The sequence below is a fragment of the Convolutriloba macropyga genome, chromosome 7 (genome assembly GCF_964194025.1).
Source record: "Convolutriloba macropyga chromosome 7, txConMacr16.3, whole genome shotgun sequence".
Lineage (NCBI taxonomy): Eukaryota > Metazoa > Xenacoelomorpha > Acoela > Convolutidae > Convolutriloba > Convolutriloba macropyga.
The window spans coordinates 11,954,702-11,975,169 of NC_134474.1; the positions used below are offsets into that span (position 1 = coordinate 11,954,702).

The 20,468-nt window shown below is 37.1% G+C and overlaps 1 protein-coding gene across 19 annotated transcripts in view; it reads left to right on the top strand.

Annotated features, from left to right (window-relative positions):
• The window catches only part of LOC142342608 (inositol 1,4,5-trisphosphate receptor-like), a 175,066-nt gene that overhangs the window by 39,667 nt on the left and 114,931 nt on the right, over positions 1-20,468 (top strand). For 18 of the 19 annotated variants that reach the window (XM_075394000.1, XM_075394013.1, XM_075394006.1 and 15 more), the window contains 5 exons: positions 3,639-3,786; positions 7,481-7,933; positions 13,876-14,153; positions 16,950-17,127; positions 17,958-18,802. In XM_075394000.1, the coding sequence (XP_075250115.1) occupies positions 3,639-3,786; positions 7,481-7,933; positions 13,876-14,153; positions 16,950-17,127; positions 17,958-18,802 (1,902 nt within the window). The remainder of the gene's footprint in view (positions 1-3,638; positions 3,787-7,480; positions 7,934-13,875; positions 14,154-16,949; positions 17,128-17,957; positions 18,803-20,468) is intronic. The other variant, XM_075394016.1, reaches the window with a different exon arrangement.

Below are 20,468 nucleotides of genomic sequence, written 5' to 3' on the forward strand. Positions count from 1 at the left end.
GTAACTTAGCGTGCTTGACCCCCTCCACCGGTCACGACATGCTCATCCGCGCCCCTTCAGTTAAACTAAAGCTATCCTTCCTAAACTGCAGCTACTACCGAAGGCAACCGCTCGGCAGTTGTTTGAGAGCAATTCGCCCGGCGTTAGTTGGTCTTTTCACAATCTATATAGTTGCTACTGTGAAAGCGTTACAAAGTGTAATTTTGTTGTCTTAAGCAAGTTTCAAGAACAGAGAGAAAGTAGGCTTTTCTTGTTCTTAGGGTTGAAAAAGAGCGGTTGAAAAACTCACAGGGTTGAAAAACTCAAAGTTTTTGTGAGTTTTCGTTAACTTTTTCCAAATTATTTCCCTGATGTAATTGATGGTTAGGAAAGCTTTAGAGTTCGATTTACATTTTGAAACAAATATGAAACATTTAGATGTCATTCGTGTTCCGTGTCATTTTGCTTTTTGGGGTTGATTGGCTAAACTTAGTCTTTCCAGTGCTTTTTCTGACCAATATATTTCTTTGCTATTTTTTCAGGGCTATTTGTACAGGAAATTTGATTCAATTTTTTGCTTACATGTGCTTTTTTTTCAGTCTTAAGATCTGTCATTAAATTAAATCTTATCAGTCAAAGTAAATCTAAGCAAATCACATCTTGTATTTTGATTGGCAGAACAATAGTTCTTTAATTTCTTCTGTCTTTATTGGAATTTTCTCAGGTTGTTATCTCATTTCTGTCTTGCATGCAATTAGCCATTACCATCTTTCTTTGTCAGAGAAATTGAGTTCAACTTTTGTTTAAATTTTAGCCTGCAAATATCTGTTTCTTCGCTCTTAATTTTTATGAGTGAAATTGTGTCAAGGAATTTAAATATTGTCACCTGATTGGCAGAACAATAGTGCTTTCATTTTATTTTTCGCTTTTTTGTATTTTTCCGGTTGTGTTTCCATTTTTGTGTTGGATGATGCCACTTCTTACCAGCTTTTTTGTTCAGATTTTTTTTGGCATATAGTATGATGAATGATCAGAGTGGTTCGATATTTCATTGAATGGGTCTTTCGTAGAAACTCGAATTGATTGTCCTGGGATTGTCTTTCAAAAGTGTTGTTGAAACAATTTGGAAGCCTTGATAGGATTTGTAAATTATAGCAGTTTCTCTTTATTAATAGCCGCCGTCATCTTCTCAGCCGGCTATTATAGCGCTCCTATTTTTTTACAATTCAAAGAATTTGAATTGTATTAGGGCGCTGTTTTTTTAAGATCTCTTCACACATTTTCATGATTTTTGAAGTCAAATTGGAGTAGTGATTTTGATCACGCCGAAACAGGAAGTGGAGCGAAAAAGCGAGTGGTTTTGTGGCGTGAAATTTTTTCGCTCTAAATTTAAAGTAGAGTGAAAAACGGTGTTTGAACATAAATTCGCTTTCTCGCTAGTGGTTTTTTTGTTCACATGCGCGAATTTCGCTTTGATTTTTTCTGTTTTTTTGATTTTTTGGATCGGATTTTTTTCTAAATGGTTTTCCCAATCCATTCATAGTCCTTTCTAGGTCTAGTTTTCTGTTTAGTCAATGAAAGTTCTTTGAATTGTACGTCAGGACTTGTCCTGCTATGTTTTTTACGTCGTCGAATAAAAAAATGTTTCGCTTTACCTCATTTTGCCGCCTTTTCAACATTTTGCGTGATATCTTTTTGACTTCTCTAGGCTAGTTTCTCTCTTCTCTCATTCTGCTAAAAGTGATTTTGAACATCAGTTGCTCAGCAAAGCAATTCAAAATGAACAGAGTCAGAATAAAAAATTGAAGTCAGAAGTAGAACCGGGATAAACCCATAAAGCCCAATTTTAGATGCCCGCTATTTGAACATCGTTCCTATAAGTCTTAGTTACCATCTCTAATGCTTATTGATATTGATAGTAACCCTGTAGCCTCTCTCTAAGAAACAGAAGTATGTTCGACTACGAAATGCCATCAAAATAAATCGGACTTAATAAATGTTTTTGTAGAAAAAATCTTTTTTTCAATATCTTCTATTCTTTCAATCCCAATCATGCTTATTGGAATCAACGGCAGCTATTTTCCGGCAACCTGCCGGGTATGTTTATTGTTTCAACTTATTATGTTCCTGGTCATTTTCTCACATATTATACTGCCGATTCTTTTTTCGAGTGTTAGTCGATTTTTACAATATGAAATATCAGAATGCTAGTTGTTGTTACCAGTAAACGTCCCTTTTAAAGATTCAATATGATCTTTTTTTCTCTTCTATTCTAGGTTCAATCCCAATCAAGGTCATGTAAATCAATCATGGCTCTTTTAGGTCAATGTGTAGTACATTTTGCATTTTGATTTGAATTAACATTAAAGCTGTTTTGATTTTTTATTGCTTCCTCCCCTAATAATTTGAGGTCCCAGCAACAATTTCATTATAACGAAAAATTAAAATTTCTAGTTAGTCTAGACTAGGCTTTTTAATGACCAATCTATTTCTTTGCTATACTTTTCAGTGATAGTAGTACAGGCATTTTTTGTCGCTCAGGCTTTTATATTGCTCTCAAACAACGTTTATGATAATTTTATCAATTCTATTGTCTTTTTCATGCGATTTTTTTCTTGATCGATTTTTCGTTGGACGCTTCGGACTTAGTTCTCAAAATGGGTTATACGGGTGAATCCCAGAGGTCATTAAATTGCTGAGCACCTCTCTTAGAGCTTTACTGGTCTCATGTGTTGAAAGCTTCGAAGCCGCTCGGAAGACATAAAATGGATTTATGGGCGGTTTTTCGGACCCCTTCTGTATTCCACCCTTCCCCTTTCACTCCACCCCCACCCCCACCTCATTCAACCCTTTTCCCTGCACGATCGACCCCCCATTCCGTTCATTGCTGAGCGGTTCGTCTTGTGACGAGGATAAACCGGAAAGACGCGAGGGCATTAAGTTTCAGAGCAGTTTGTAGTGTGAAGCTGCGCAGATTGTCGACTTTTTGCCAAGCATTCTTGCAGAATTACCCGGATGTATAAATGTTTTGGGGAATAATATTGTGAGGGTTATTAATTGCTCTCAAACGAAGTTTTTAATTGCTCTCAAGCGAAGGTTGTAGCAATTATATTAGTCCTGTCGGTCTTTTTGTGCTATTTTTTTGCTTGACTGAGTTTTCGTCTGACCCATTCGACTTTTCGTCCTCAAAAACGGAAAAAACAACTAGTGCCCGGCGATTAACTGCTCTTAGAGCCTTTCAGCTCACTAGTCTCCAAGTATGTGATTCGCTGACACTGTTTTGGGGACTTATACTTATGGTGTGAAGGCGGTTCTTAAAAGTTGACCCCCCCCCCCCCGAGACAACACACCCCCTCCAAATCAGCCCCCTCTCACTTCACCCCCATCCCCACCCCTGCACATCGTTCAGCGGCCGTAAGGCAGCTATAAACCACCCTCCCACCGTTGCCCCCATCACCCCCCTTCACCATTGCTGTTTCCCCATCACCCCCCCCCCCCCGGTGCACCTCACCATCTGCGCTCACCTCACGCCCCTTCAATTAAGGTAAAGCTTGCCTCGCAAAACCGTGGCTAGTGGCTAGCTGCTGACGAAGCCAACCGCTCGCGGTCGTTTGAGAGCAATTCGCCCGGCGTTAGTCGGTTATGTTCTTGTGTTATAGGTAGTGAACCTGGCGAGACATTTGATCTACTTCGGTTTCTACAACTTCAAAGATCTGTTGAAATTGACAAGGACTTTGTTGTCTATTTTGGATTGCTCTGTTGGATCTGAGGGAATTGCGAAGTGTGACGCGAGAACCTTGGATGCAAGTGAGTGAATGTTAGAGTATTAAAATTTTTCTGAAAATGTTTTTTTTTTCAGATATTTACTTTCTTACTCAATGGTCAAATACCTGTTATTTCTGAAATGTTGTTGACGATAGCGTTTGGTTGTATTATGGGCACTCAATAAAATAAAAACAACTTAAATTGTGCAGGGCGGCGAGATGAGCATTTAAATATTGTTTTGAAAAAGTGAATGCAAAATTAAATGCAAAAAATAAATACACATCTGAACTTGTTTTTTTTCTAAAACGTAACATTTAAGGTTCATTTGAATTTTTTAATGGTACTAGTCTTCGACGGAAAGTTGTCTTCAATTGGAAAAATTTTGATAGTTGGTCAGATGTATGAGTGCCAGCCTTGATTTTTATGATCTAAAACATAAGAAAATGATAATAATTATTTCATTCAAGTTTGGTAAATCCCATGCCGGGCAAGAATAGCCAGCGAAAATGGATATAATTTAAATTTGACGTTTTTAATGGCCCTCTTTGAGCATAAGTTTCCACAGTTGGCGGCTTTGTATGCACTATCTGAGGCAATAGTTGTGAAGAAATATTTTAAAATTCATTTTGGGGACTCTTTATTTTCACCCGGTCAAAATTCATTCCTTCCTAATTAATATGCAGTTGTTCAGGGGTCCGATTTTCTACTTTAAGAGCAGATTTCTGGTCTAACCACCAATGCAAAATTTGCTTCATATTGTTTAATTTTGCTCTTGTTAAAACTCTTAATATTTTGACCGGTTGGAACGAAAGATTCCTCAATGAATATCGCATAAATTGGCTTCTGGTTAGTACTTAGATTGGATCTGTTTCTTTTCTCGCCACTCCCTCAACATCCCCCTGCCATAACGTGAACAAGATTTTTGTTTTGATGTTGTGTGATCAAACTAATGTGTGTTCTTGCTTTGATAACTCGTTTGTGTCGCGTATAATAAGATATGGGGACTATAAAAGTGGGAAGACATCAAAAATCGATCGTCATAATTAAGCCGGCAAGGAAACAGTTCCTTTAGACTTAACTTGAATTATCTAGTAGTGAATAAAGAAACAACTGTGTTCATGTTCTATCTATCTAATGTGACACGTATATTCTGTTTGTATAATGATCTGTTTACAAATGTCTCTATCCATGACTGCTATAGAGTTCGGTGGTAAGTCTGCGTGTAGTTCATTTGTGTTTCATATTCCATCCATACTGTGATAGATTATGCTCCATTTCTTTCTCTTGTGATGGTGAAGAGAGTAATAGAAAAATCATTCCCGCAATCACATTCACTCTCGAACACACTCTCAAATCAAACACTATGTTGCCCTTATATGCGGCTTGGTTTAAATTTAAAATATAAAGCCTATCTGCTCCGTCTCTTCATACGGCTATTTTCTCTAATATATACTTCTCAGTCCTAATTAAAAAAATTTTCCACTGTAAACTTTCTAACTACTCGAAAAAATTCCTACGCTTACGAGACCTTCAAAACGGCCATCTGACCTAATGGGGATCTTGTTGGTGCTCTATCGTTAAGTTATTGTTAATTGATCTCCAGCAAATGAAACCTTATATTCAAATTCTAACGTAAAGTCATGCGATGATGAACAAAATCTTTTAACACTTATCATCGCAAAAGATTTAGTGTTAAAAGCGCAACAAGAAAAAACTTACAAATTTTATATGATGTTGCAAATTATTAATAGCCGCCCTCATCTTATCAGCCGGCTGTTATAGCGGCTCTTTTTTTCTCTGTGGAAAAAGAAATGTTTCGCTTTACTTAGTTCACAACTTGTTCAACATTGAGTGAAATCTGTTTGACTTCTCTAGGCTCGTTTCATTCTTAGCTCATTCTGCTCAAAGAGCTTTTAAACAGCAGCTGCCCAGGAAATCAATCTAAAATAAACGGGCTAATAATAAACGAAATCCAGAATAGAAACTAGGTCCTGCAATTTCAACTGAATTGCGTGCGTGGCGTGTCATTTTTCACTTTTAGTGGAGAGAGTTTTTGTTCATTCACTTGATTACTTCACTCACAGATGACTTCAAACTTTGAAATTGACTTTTCTTTACTTTAATTCAAAGAGATAAGATCAAATGAGTGCGTGTCACTCTAATTGGAGGGTATTTAAGGGCCTCTAATAGAAGCAGCAATAAGTTAAACAGATTCTTAATCAAAATATAGCATCTCTGCATTTAAAAGTTTTTTTTTGGTCTGTTTCTTTTCTATCCTTTCAAGATTGCAGGTCTACGAAGCTATTGCGGATATTTTGTGGCAATCTTCCAGCTACGGTTATTTTATTTTTGTCTCCGAGTCCCAATAGGGGTTATGCGAATCAATCGTGGCTATTTTCCGGCGATCTGCCTTGTACGTTTTAAATTAACTGCCAAATTTGACAGTATATTAAATGACTGAAATTTTTAGCAGATCAGATTTAACAGCAATAACGGCAGCACTTCTACTGAGAACGGCTAATGATGACACTTAGCCGGTGCCGTGGTTTCTGCTTTAATCTAAAGCACACTTAATTAAGTTTAATTAATTTGAGTTCAATTTTTTCAATCCGAGTTTTTGTTACAACTATTTGTTAGACAAATCAAAATACAAAGTTTTTTTCGTTTTTTGGAAGCAATGAGTGGAGTAAAATTTGATATTAATATTTCTTTGCTCCTCGGGAAATGTTCTGATATCACGCGAAACATGAGTGAACTAAAGAAACAACAACCCAAAGCCGATTGGCACTTGACCTTGGGTGTAAACTTAGCATAGAGTTTAGCGCGATACGTCTGCGATGACCCTTAATGAATTTGAAAGCAAAAAATTGGATGCAGGTAATGGTCCTGATTTTGCTTGATAAAAGAATAATACTTGTTCTTAACACAATCATGTTTTGATTTTGCTTGATTGGAGGGTTTGCGTTACGGGTATGATTTTTTTTAAACATGGATTTCTGTAATCTGAAAATCCTCTCTTCACTGCTACAAACCGCCTCTACCCCAATGTGACAGCCCTTTTTATCTCTTCTCTCTTGTTCTCTCTCGGTTGAGGCGATGTGGCGAACTCTTCTTGGTGTACTATTGAATGTCGTATACAGTGTCTTTCCTCCCTTTCCGCGTATATGTTGGAGCTTACCCCAGGTTGGGATTAATTTGTGATGCGATGTGACCATTTGAATTGTGAAAACTATTCAGACATTGACTGTTACATTCAAAATATCTTTTCCGTTAATGTCCCTCCGGTATATTATGCTCTAAGTTTTTGTACAGCTCCTAAATTTGTTAAAATAATACATTCTTCTGTAAATAGAGCAGCTATTGAATTTATTGGGCCTATTTTGAGCTCTTTTTGTTGTAGAACTCAATTACGACATCTAGACGTGACTTGCATTTGTAGAATTCAGTCGCTTTTATCCCCCAAGACCTTTAATGAGGCAAAAGAAAGTCCACAGCGGTTGATAAGAACCGAAATATTAATATCAAATAACAACTTTGCCCAAATTTGCTGGAAATGACGATAAATTTCTTAACTTGCTATAACTAATGTTTCGGGTTACAAATGGGTGCATCTGTAATGCTGGAGGGTCTTTAACAGGATAGATCCGAAAAAGATTTATTCTATGGTACAAAATGAAATGGTAGAAACTAAAAATGACGTAAGTTATAGATGAAGGTATGAAATTATATGTTCTAGCAATGCACAGATCTAATAATCGTGAGTTCGCGGCTAACAAGCCCAAGAAACTCTCATCTGTGCAACTTTGTCGTCGGTTTTGGTGTCCGACCTCCTCGTCTGAACACGACGAAGAAGGTCGAGACCCCGCCGAGGTACCTCGCCATCGGTCACAATCGACCGCGGCTCCAATAGGGGTAAACTCTGAGAAAGACTACCTGAAACCCCCGAATGGGGCGTTTCGAAAACGGGGATCGTCAAACTTCAGTGTACAGACGTCGGCATCTGCTAATGTGTCTAATAGCAACAGTTTTTTCAACTTGAAAGGTGCAACTGCTCAAAAAGCTTCGTACAGTTTAATTCCGTCGCTTTTGGTTCCGTTGCTGTTCACGCCCCCCGAGGCGAGTAGCGGCCAGTCACTGAAAGACCACAGCATGGATAGTTATGGACATAGTTCACCCCACTATCAGGAAGGTTTGTGCTCACGGGATGTAAACATAAATAAACAAAGCAAGGCATAATCAGAACCCCAAATAACAAACAAGACTAATGAGGTGTTTATGGCGAGCGTTTTTCGCACTTTACCCGATTAATTACATTAGTGAGCATGAACGAGCGTTTTGCATTTATGGGTTGCACTTTTGATCACATTGGTGGCTGATAATGTTGTTGCAATTATTACCGAATATGTAAATTTAACACAGCTGCGGTCCAGGTTTTAATGGATCGATTTGTTTTTTTTTTGTCCTTTCTTCAGTTAGTTGCTCTGTTTATCTGGGTGTGGGTGTTGGTGTCTGGATTTCTCTTTTCAGCAACATATCCTCGCACTCGTGGTGAAAGTTGGTAGGGTCCTAAGTTCCCAAGTAGTGTTGGGGGGGGGGGGGGGGTGGTAAATGTATGAAAGACGTTAATTAATTTGCTAGCTGTGTTAAATCTACAACGTTCGTCTTGTCGCTACTATTCTAGAAGTGCTTATGTTAGCTGCTAAATTTTTGTCATACTTGAAATTCCTATTAGGAAACGTGTTCATGGTTTAAAGGATCCAAAAACTGCACTTCTGTTGATGTTAAAGTTCTATGTGGTCATTGGCTCACTTTCGTTTTATCTCCAAAATTGACTAAACTACCGTTCAGAATGCTATAAGAGCAGCGTATATATGGTATACTTAACATGGCGCGCGTTTTCCTGACGTCATTGCACGGTTTCCCTTTCATTTACACAAGTCTCATAATGATTTGGTACTTCAATAGGAATTTTGGTGAATCTATGAAAACAACTGTAGCAAGCCAGTGTTGGAATTTACCGGATAGAACTTCTGGCTCGCCGACACTTTCCGGCGGCTGCAGTACAATATTATAAGATAACCATCGTCTTGCATAACGGTTATGCGGCAGGTGTTTAGCCGTCTTTAAAAAAATCTTTGCTCTTTGTGGCAATTATTTGTTTTCTGTTGGTCCTTTATGCGGTTTTTTCGAACAATGTTTTTGTCGTCTGAGCAGTTGTTAATTAGGTTTTCAACATTTGACTTCTTGAGCGTTAAATTTCTTAGCTCTCAAAATTTAATTATTTGCTCTGAAACAAAGTTTTTAGCAATTATATTAGTCCCGTGGTTTTTATACGATCTTTCGCTCGACCCATTTTTCGTCTGACCCTTTAAATATTTCGTCCTCAAAAACGGATAAACAGATAGAGCCCGGAGGCATTAACTGGTTGAGCTGCTCTTCTAGAGCCTTACACCTTACTAGTCTCTAAGGATGCGCTTCACCAAAACTGTTATGAGTAGACAATTTCATGGTTTGAATAGCGGTTCATAATCTTTAGTTTGACCTCCTAAGTCACCCGGCCCCCAACACTCCCCTTCCAGACCTCCAAACCCTACCCCCATTGCTTGATTCCCCATAATGCTAGCATTCCTTAGAACCAGTTATTTGCTACTGAAGCCAACCTCTCTTCGGTTGTTCGGGAGCCATTCGCCTGATTTAAACCAATTGTTTTTATATTGCGTGACTCTACTGGGTACTGAGCACTACAGTCGTTTTTATTTCACGATATGTTATATAACTGTGAGAATTGAAAAAGAACTATTAGAGAGTTTATGCAGTTATTTGCAACCATATGAAAATCTTTACTTAATGGAATTTATTTCTGAGAATTGAAATAGAAATAATAGAGTTTATACAGTTATTTTTAATCATATGAAAATCTTTACTTAATGGAATTTATTTGTGAGAATTGAAATAGAAATAATAGAGAGTTTATGCAGTTATTTGCAACCATATGAAAATCTTTACTTAATGGAATTTATTTCTGAGAATTGAAATAGAAATAATAGAGTTTATACAGTTATTTTTAATCATATGAAAATCTTTACTTAATGGAATTTATTTGTGAGAATTGAAATAGAAATAATAGAGATTTTATGCAGTTATTTGCAACCATATGAAAATCTTTGCTTAGTCGAATTTATGGCGGTACGATGCTAAGTTGTTCTTTTCCCGTGTTTTATGTGAAAACACGTTATTCTGATGTTTTATAAATCAGATTGCTTTTATTTAACCCTTGATTGAATGAAAAATTTGTTCTGGTTCTGACTTTTTAGATGGTTTTTGTAGAATAATTGTGGTTGCTTTCTCCGCTAGAATTAAGTACCAAGCCATTTTCTATTCATCCGTTAGCTGCGTTTTTGCTCACCGACGGTTTGAAAAGTTCTAGTTGTGTAACACTATAGCATCCAGTTTGAACATTGTTCCTCTATTTTAGAAAAGTAGCTTTGTTTCAGACTGGAGGAGATCTTTCTCCCCATTTTGTCGGGGAAGCTGATTAAATAAATAATGTATAAGCACAATAAATTTTAGCTTTCGTCTTATATTTTTTGCAAGCGAGAAAACAATTTATACTAAAAATGAGAAAACTTCTCAAATGTTTTACTAGCGACAGTCAACAGATGATTAACTTTATAATCCAAAAATTTTCTGAAGCGTTTGTTGCCGGTTTTCAATATTTTTTTGAAAAAAGTCTAGAACCAATAGATACTCGAGTCAAAAAAGTTCAAGGCAAAGTCAAGTGACAGCTTTCGAATGCGCAAATTTGCGCTCTGAGAAAAAGCGCGATTGAGTGCTTTCAATTTAAATTTGTAGCAATTGTTTGGCTTTTACTATGACCAGAACAATTGCTCCAAACTTGTCATATTTTTTCTAAAGCATTAACCCACAAGACATTCTGATGCGATTTGATTCTTGATCGGTTTTTGTTTATGATTTGACCAAGTGAGCTCTTGGTTCTCAACCGCAAATATTGGGTAGGCAGAAATTCATGACGTGAAAGTCATGACAACTGGCTTGGCTTATTAGTGAAAGCTTCGCAAGAGTTGATTGTGTTTTTACTGAAACGATACGATTTTTTATTACTAAATGTTTTGAAGATATCGTTATGAGGAGAAACACTGGTCTTTGTTTTTATCTTAATAGAATATGAGATTTAAAAGAAAAAGGCCGTTATGTTGACGTTGAATGCATGAAGAACCCATGCCTTATGTCTTTAAATGGCTCGTTGATCATATAAGAGCCGAGTGTGATCTTATCAATTGATGGGTGAGATTATTGAGGGGCGAGACCTTAATACTTAACAGCTCTTGCAAGAACGAGTGTCTTGTGGGATATTAAAAGAAGTGCGAGATAGGTATTCATGCGGAATAGCTTACACGATCGTCTGCTTGTGTAAGTTAGTCATTCAGCAACTTGGCCAGACGGATCCTGCTCTAAAAGTTTTGATGTCAATATGATCTTTCCTTGGCCTTTTTGTTTTTAGGTTGTTCAACAAACATTTTTGATTTTTTTTTCAATTTATTGGTTTTTGGATTACTCAACTTGCCGATAATTAATTGCCCTCGAACGTAGTTTGAAGCAGTTATGTAAAGCTGTGTCTTTTTTGTGCAAAATTTTTACGTAAATTTTATTCTAGAACATTTTTTGATTTCACTTCTTGGGTAACTACTTGATTTTTGCGTGGCCGTAATTGCTCTTATTCAGAAATTACGTCTGTTGCTAAAACAAAAGAAAATGTAAAAGAAGGTAATACAAGGCCCAGATAACCGAGTGGTTAGTGCGTCAGTCTATTAGGCCGGAGGACGGGGAGTTGGAACCCCTCCTTATTCAGAATTTTTTTAACCCATAACAAAAACTTACCTAGGCTACAGTCCCCTGAGTTAAACTGCCCCGCCTGTCGATTGAAAGCACTTTTTCCTGCGTTAGTCGGTTTATGTGATAGTGAGACTGAGTTGCCCAATTTCGATTCATATTCAAAGTACTTCCGCGAAAGTCTTACTATCAGAATAGCTGTTGAGCCACGTTTTTTAATTAGCTTTCAAAGTTTGAATTGATTTTTTTTAGGTTCGTCTGTTTTAATAATAATAATAATAATAATAATATTGAATTCAACCAAACATGGTTACAACCAGCTTGGTAGTCCCCAGATTAGGGGAGAAATCAAGTTTCAATAATTAAATTTTCTCGAAAACTTTCCATCCTGAAGGGTAACTTTTATATTTGAATCTTTTCAATGCCTCCCCTTCCAAAAAGTTCTTTTTATGCAAATTATTTTGCTTGGCCGTTGTGACTTGTCGATTGAGTTTATACGCATGACTTCTTGATTTTTGCGTGATCTAAATTGCTTTTGCATAATTTGAAGCAGCAGAACTCAATTGTTGGTAGTTTGATACTAAAAGTCAAATGTAGGGCAGGTGATTTCTATTTTTTTCACTAAATCTTGCTAGTTGCCTGCCTATGATAACATCATTCTCTTGAAGCTCTAATAAATTCAGTGCCCTACAATTACTCCCCTAAGGCTGCAAAAGAATTGAGTCCACGTCAGTCGTACGAGAGCGTTTTAGCGGTAACTAGTTGGTTATGTTTGCTGCGTTTTCAAATTAAAATTTTCTTATCGTTCGGTTTTTAAACGTCTCTTGGTATTGCGAACCTACGGGTGCATATATCCATGGGACTTCTTTCTGCATTGACGGTTCCTTTTCCATGTACGTGCTGCTTTCGTGAGTTTTCTTGGGCTTGAATCGCTTGGGCAATCTGATCCTCAGTTAAAGTTTTTAAAACTGATGATTTTATACTAATGAGTTAAGGTATGCTTGGTTGGGGAACTCATGGTTGGAATCAGTTCCAAGTTCAGTCGATTCTCAGAAAGTTTTATTACGATCAGGCTTGTACCCACAAATCACCATGGTACCCCCGCAATTGAGTTAAAGTACGAAGCAGACTGCTTTTGTCTATAATTTGATTACTGAAAAATAATAAAAAATGTTGCAACTGTGATGTGTTTCTGAATATGAGGTAATATAGCCATTAAAATATTAAATCAGCAATTTAGACATTGGGTGAACTCATGTTACGTTTGTGTGCAGTGCTCTTACTGTAGTATACCATAAGAAAATTTGAAGTATCTCGAGCCAATAAAGCAGACTAACCATAACTTCCACCTAATAATACAGAAATTTGGGTCTTTGGTGTTATCCTTCTAACCACGTTTTTCTTAATTACGAAATTGTACTAATTGGTATTTGCTGTTCCCGTAGTTTGCTGTTTGTAGTCACCTCTCAATATGGGTTTCAACATTTATTTGAGCCACAAATTGACATTCTTAAGAAAAAGTCAAATGTTGCAACACAGAATACAGGTTTAAGGATGCTCTTTGATAGGAAATTATATAAAGACAGTATAAATAAATAAAGACAGTACACGAAAAATTTAAATTTGGGACGGTGATTAGATTTAAAGGCTGTTGTCTTTTTCAATTGTCTCTCATTTTTTTTAACGTACTGTCTTTCAAAGAATTGTATTGTAACTCAACTAATTCGTCATGTAGTGTTTAAAACTTGGACGTGGCACCAATATTGGATTTAATCGTTCTCCTTTTGCATCTCTAAAAGGATTTGGGTTTGGGCAAAATAAGGATATTTAATCATTTGTGTGTCTGAAAATGGTACAAGTTTCGATGTGTTTGTGTTATGAACCTGGTCTGTTAGTAGTGGCGGTTATATGTTGTAACTTCTGTGGGTTTAATTTAAAATGGTTTCAGCTGGATAGTTCTCCTTCTTTAGTGAAGTTAATCCCGCACTGATGAAAATTTGAAGATAGAGTAGACTTGGTGTCATTAACAAGAACGATTAATATAGTTTATATGGTAAAAAGGAAAACTATCTGTTCTGGCTTTAAACGGCATTTTTGGCTTTTTCCCATTATAGTCGAACAATAGTAATTGAAATGGTAAGTTTGGTAAGCGGGTCTTGTGCGTCAAACCACCTATAATCCTCCGGATCATAATGTGAAAGAGCCGCAATTTTTATAGATTGTCGGAATAATATGGACTTGTGCAATGGAAAAATGAAGTGAATTCTGATTGTATTTCAGCAAAAGGCAACAGTATAATTCGACAAGTGGTGTCTATGGGTATCATGGGCGCCAACTTCCCAATGGCTTCGGCTCTCAACAACGCAGCCGTTGTCAACCAGGCGCAATCTGGAGCCTCAGCCGGAGCTGGACTGTCATCGGACTATCCCTCAACTGGGGCCGGAGGGGCTACCGGAGCAGCCGGAGACGTGGGATCGGACTCTACTCAAAACCCACATGGGAGTGAGAAGAATGATTTGGAGCAAGAGACAAAGTTGAAGATAATTGAAATATTAGAGGTAATGTTTGACAGTATCACTGGTATTTTTACAGCTTGTTTTAGAGATGAGTGCATTTAAGTTGAATTCTGTTGAATAATTTTTGCGTGTTTTTCTATTAATAGTTTTCAGATTCTGAATTTTGATTAGGCAGCCTATCTCGGGAAAACAATAGCGCCCAGATCTCAAAATTTCGAAGGGTTTTATTTTGTTAGTTCGTCTTAACAATATAATTCCCGTACTGTGCTCTTGGCCGTTAACATGTGTCGATGGTAGGACACTTAAATTTAAATCTCATAACTAAGTACAACAGTTCATTATGCATCAGGTAAAATGCTCTATTAAATTACACAAACTAACGATAACTTAAACTGAATCTAACGCAAGCACCCGCAATCTTGGAACAAGAAATAATTTACTAAGTTAGTATCAAATCAGCGGCTCCGTATAGCAATTGCGCTAGTAATTAAGCTCAATTAATACAGCTGAAATCTTTGCTCAGCTAATAACCAATTGATGAACCACAATCAAACAACAGCAATAACTTCAAGCTTCTTGCTCGGTCAATCTGGCAACTCTGCCAAGTAACTTAAATAGTATAACGGCGACTATTCAGGACGTCGCGCTTAGAAATTTCTGCCCTGCGCTTAGAGTGTAAGGAACGTTTATACTGTGACGAGCAAACAAATTGTGTGCGCTAATAAAACAACCATCATTCCTGCACAAGGATTTCCGTTTCTCTGATCTCATTGATTGGTTGGTTGAATGACAAGAATACTGAGTCCACAATAACGTGGTGCGTTGAATGCCAGTACGTACTTATCAAATGTCGCCGAAAAGGTGGGTGAAACGAAATTCTTTGGCAAAATTCTAATTATCCGACCAAAATGTATTTCCTGATTTTTATTGAAACACGGCGCCGTGGGAGAGGGGGTACAGATTGTTTCCTGCCTAATCGGACATGAGATTACATCGCCTTTTACACTCTTTTATAAAAGGCGTTCTTAAAAACTCAAAATGAGCTATTTCGAGTTTTACCTCAAAATTTTTACTTTCCCTTATAGCTACCTCACTGCTAAAGCTGTTACCAGCAATTCCTGAATACAAGTGGCTCAGGGGTCCATTTTTGGTTGGTGATTCCCACTTGGTTTCACTAGTTTGGCTTTGAAAAATTGAGAGTGCCGACAAATTTTCGGTACCAACTTAAAAAAATTCCGATCTGACCAAATCAAGATTATGCAAAACTCTTACTTTCTTTCAGTTTTAATGGTTGTCAGCGAGTACCAACAGCTTCTACGTTAAACAAGCAACCCACAGTTTGAAGCAAATTACTATTCAACTCAGTACGCCTTTTAATATAAATCTCGGTAAAATACATTGAGTTCTGTACTTCGCTATAATAGGTTTATTGAACACCAGTCGCTTAGAAATGACATTTCCTTCGCTCTTGTTAGGGATCTTTGGAGATAAGGTACTCTTACTTAAATAGTACAAGTGTTAGAAAGAGTTAGCGTGATTCCTTTGCATCGACTTTAATTATATAGTTCCTCTCATGGTAAGGGTTAGATGATGACAGTTTTCATGATTCCAGTCTTTATGATAACAATACGTATGATAACAGTGTGCGCCAGGGTTCCACATCTAACAGGGGGAGATTAAACCGTTTTAAATAAACTTTTTTGCTCTCCCTCGTTACATGCAAAACTGATCCTCAGGAATTATTTTTTGCCTATGCTATCAATCGCGGTGGTTTGAGCATATTGTTTAAGGATTTACAACAGTATTTGATTAAGCCGTTTGCTTAAGATCAACTCGGAATGGACATGTCCTGTAGATAATTAACCACTTTTCGAAAACTGTTAAAAAATGTGATAGTTCAAATTATTTAGCAGTTTCATGTCCTATTCAAACGTTCCCGCAGCTAACATTTTTGCAAGCACTCCATGGGATTGATGAATTTTAACGCTAATGTTCTAAATTTTGAACAGTGTTTAAATTTGTTTTTGATTTGAGTTTTAACAGTAACAATTTAAAGGTTTTAGCAGTGTTCATTTCATGTATGGATTCGGTTGTTCCGCCAAAGAAAACTGATCGTTTTAATTGCTCTCAACCGAAGTTTTTAGCAATTGTATTAGTCCTGTTAGTCTTTTTATGCGATTTTTTGCTTCAGATTTTTTGTCTGACCCCCCCCCCCCCATGGCTAGCTACTGACGAAGCCAGCCGGTCGTTTGAGAGCAATTTGCCCGACGTTAGTCGGTTATGTTTTACATGTGAAGTCCAATTAATTTTATTGCGATTGTAAAAATGAATTTGAATTTCTTAATAACTGAAAACGTGAAGAAAATATTTGTAAGGTATAAGCAACACTTTATGAATATAATTTTTAGTGAAAAGTCGCTAAAGGGGCACAAGATGAGCGTAAAATTAACTCATTGTTAACTTTTTGCCTCGATAACTCACCGAATGGGCTAAATACTATAGATACTAAAAATACTATAGGCTCTCAGTGATTTGCGGGTCTGTTTTTTCATCTACCGATTCTATGTATCTTAATTTAAAGTGAATTAAAATCCACAGAACTGATAGAAGAAATAGACCTGTTATGTAAATCCCTTCGAGCGTATAATATTTTAGTGGGAAGTTTTTTTCGAGTTTCGCCTTTTGGGTACTTTGTATCAAATTGGTTAGCAGAAAAATCGGGAAATGTGTTATAGCTATCCCACCAGAGGTAGTGTCAATGCCGATATGTAGCTTTATCGGGTATTCATGGAATGTTAAAATTGAATGCAAATGCAAAACATGAGTTCTCTGTTTCAGTTCATCCTAAATGTTCGATTGGACTATCGCATCTCATGTCTGCTGTCGATTTTCAAGTGTGAATTCTCCTCTTCTAACGAGGACATCACTCACTTGGCCAAGAAGTTTGAGAACTTTGTGGACGGAGTTGCCAATGAGCAGGACTTCGCAAGCACAGAACACTTCTCTCAGTTCTCTCGTTAGTTACCCTCTAATTAATGTGGATGAGATCTGAACAATTATTGCTACTGGTAAAATGGAGCAGTATTGGATTCAAACCAGTACCAAAGTTATTATTATGTTACTATTATTGTTATATTTTTTTCTACTCACTGAACAAGTCAACTGATGTAAATTTCTCAAAATTAGTTCTCTCTTGTAATTTCTCTTGTTTTTGTTCAAGGCATACCTTAATCGCCAAGATCAGTTTGAACCCCTATTCAAGCTATGGTAAAGTTATCTTCAGCAGAATTTATACTTGGTTGGGCTTTCATGCTTCTAAAGATTAACATGAAGTCGATTAATTTTTAGAATACAACTTTTTTATGATGTGTTGGGTTTATCAATCAAAAATTTGAAAAATTTACTCGTAAATGTTGAGTAAAGGCTTATCATGTTCAAAAATTCGGAGTGTAAACCTGTGAGTGAGCCTGTGATCTGTGACTAAATCAATCAACGTTTTATGATGTGTCATGAGGTTTTGATGTTTATGATGAGGTCAATGCTATTGTTCTACCTTTAAGTTGCTATGCAGGTGCTGTAGCTAAGTAATAAGCTATTAGACGGCTGAGTTACGGGTGCAATTACCTTTCTAATAAATCTATCGATACTTTTTTGCTGGCTGCTACTCCGACCGCGAATCCCCTAAAAGCGTTGTTTTTTTGCATGTTTATTTTTATACAAATTTTATGGAAGTGTTTAAACTGTAGAAAGTAGGGTAAAGAAACATCACTATATCAGAGACATGTCTAATTAATTATTCTAAACAGATTTCAGATTTAACTAATCAAAATTCGCCTTGTTTTATAGGAAATGTAATCACTCGTGCAGAGGGTGTGTTTGGTTCCAACATCCTGGCCAATAGCGGTGGAAACTCACCTGCCTCGCCTACAATGCCATTTATAACCAACAACGCGTGGGAGTACCCTGACCTTGACCTGGACGGCCAGCATGGGAAAGTGTTCCTGCGAGTACTCCTCTTTTTGACCATGAATTCTTATCTACCTCTAGTCTCCGGTGCATTGCAGCTCATCTTCCGTCATTTCACTCAGCGACAGGAAGTGCTGACGTCATTCAAACAAGTTCAGCTCTTGATCTCGAAAGAAGACGTGAACAATTTCAACATGATCAGAGAAAACTTAGACAAACTGAGGTCACATGTTGAGAAAAGCGAACTGTGGGTTTACAAAGCTAAAGATGAAGAGGGCGGGGGATCCAAGTCTGGCTCGGGTTCCGGGACGAAGGATAAAAAGAAATCGCGGAAAGCTAGCAAACCTCCTGCTAAGAAACCAAATTGTATTGAAGACGCCATAAAAGAAGCGGAAATAGCGCCTGTAGATTCGGCGCTGACGTCAGAGAACCGCCAAAAGTACGAAGAGATAAAGTTCATTCTTATCGGGTTATCTAACCTGTGTGTAGAGAAAGATAAGCACGGCAAAAAGGTTGCCAAGAAACACGAACAGAGGCTACTGAAAAATCTGAAAGCTCATGATGCTGTTATGGAGTTGCTTAAAATTACGTACGATCGGTACAATGACAAGAAAATGGTGGAATTGATGTACTACGCACATAAGTTTCTCCAAGCATTCTGTTTCGGAAACGCGTCTAATCAACTGCTCTTGCACCAGAACCTGGATCTGTTCCTGACATCTGGCGTAAGTTGTCGCTTTCTTAGATTATTCTGGATAAACTTTTAGATACATTTGATGAGGTATCTTGATGTTCTTTTTTAGTTCCCTTTCTGGCTTTGTTCTTTTGACGTTCAGGTTTTCTCTACTATTATTTTAAGTCTTTGGAACCAAAAGTCATTCATCAGGGACGCCTGGACATTTGTCAGAATGCCAGAATACTTTCAATTTTTCCACATCCTCCGCCACCCTCCCCTCCGCTATCCTAAGAGCTTACAATGATGGCTCACTCATGAGCTTTTCCGTCAACAAGCACCCCTCCTCTCTCTCAAAAAATCCCCGACTATCCCTAATATTCACCTTTCAAACTACAATGTTTTGCATTTAGAATGCATTTTAATATAGGAAAATGGTATTTTCTTAGTTAGTTTTACTTTGAATCATTCTAAAATTTTGGCTCAATTTAACAATCTGTGGATGAGACAATGAATGAAAGTTAAGGCGTTCCTGGTGAGCATGCAGCATTTGTGACTAGTTTGGTGCAGTATGACAGTAAAAATTACTATAGGGGTCAGTTTTACATTGCGTAACTGGGAAGCGGCTGTGATAGGGGGTGCTCATTACCAGACTACTCCTTGCCCGTTCTAATTTCATCGTAGTTTAAAACCAATTTCCCTTCCAATGACTAATTTCTTCAAAGTTTGATTATAGCTGCGAAGCTGTAAGCTGAGCGGAGCTATATTGCGGTGTCCTTGGTTTTTTTTACGACTCGAAGAGGAGTATTGGTTTTTACGACTCGAAGAGGAGTATTGGTTTTCTCTCGGTTTTTTTACAGGAAGTAGATTTGTTCACGCGGCATTTTGACCTCAAATCGAAAGTGAGAAAAGCTGTCTTGGTGAACAGATTTTCGCTAAGCGAGAGAAGTTTTTTGATCATGCGCTGCGTTTAGTGAATGACTTTTTGACTTTGAAAAGTAGTTTTTGACTGAATTGCCCACATAGATGACCGTTTTTAACCGTTTTTTCGTCTAAGTGGCACAATTTTTTTGCTTTTAATTTGGTTTCTTGTGGAAATAAATTTTATTCGATACTTTTTTGAAATGTCAACCTCGGAAATTGATACCACAGTGTTTTGCAGAGCCTGAAAATGCGTTTCAATTTGAAAATTGGCACATAATTCTTGATTTTTTAGTTAATTTCTGGCTTTTTTAATAGTAATTTCTTCATTTTTGGATCTTTTAGCCGTCTTTTTTTGTCAAAAATCAGTTACTATGGCAACTTCTCTTTATTTTTTCCTATATTCAACGCCTCTTTCTACCTCGATGTAATTTTGTTTCATAAAATTGTACATATGCTAATCCGATTTTGGTAGTTTTTTTCCGATTTTCGTCAGTTTTTCGTTTGTATTTTGGTTGTAATTGCTAGAAAGTTTTTTTGCAACACATGAGGGACTTTAATTTCGTTTCAATAAAAATTCAATCATTTTTTGGCGTCAAATTTTCAAAAAACAGTTAAAACTTTTTCATAAATGCAGTCCTTAAAAGTTCTTTGACCATTTTTTTGCAAAATGTTTCTATGTTTCGTATTTATGGATTCTGCTTTTTCCTGCATTTTTTGCTCTCTCCAGGAGGATAGATCTTTGTATCGGATGACTAGTTATGTTTTCTATGTCTTGAATGCTGAACAATGAAATG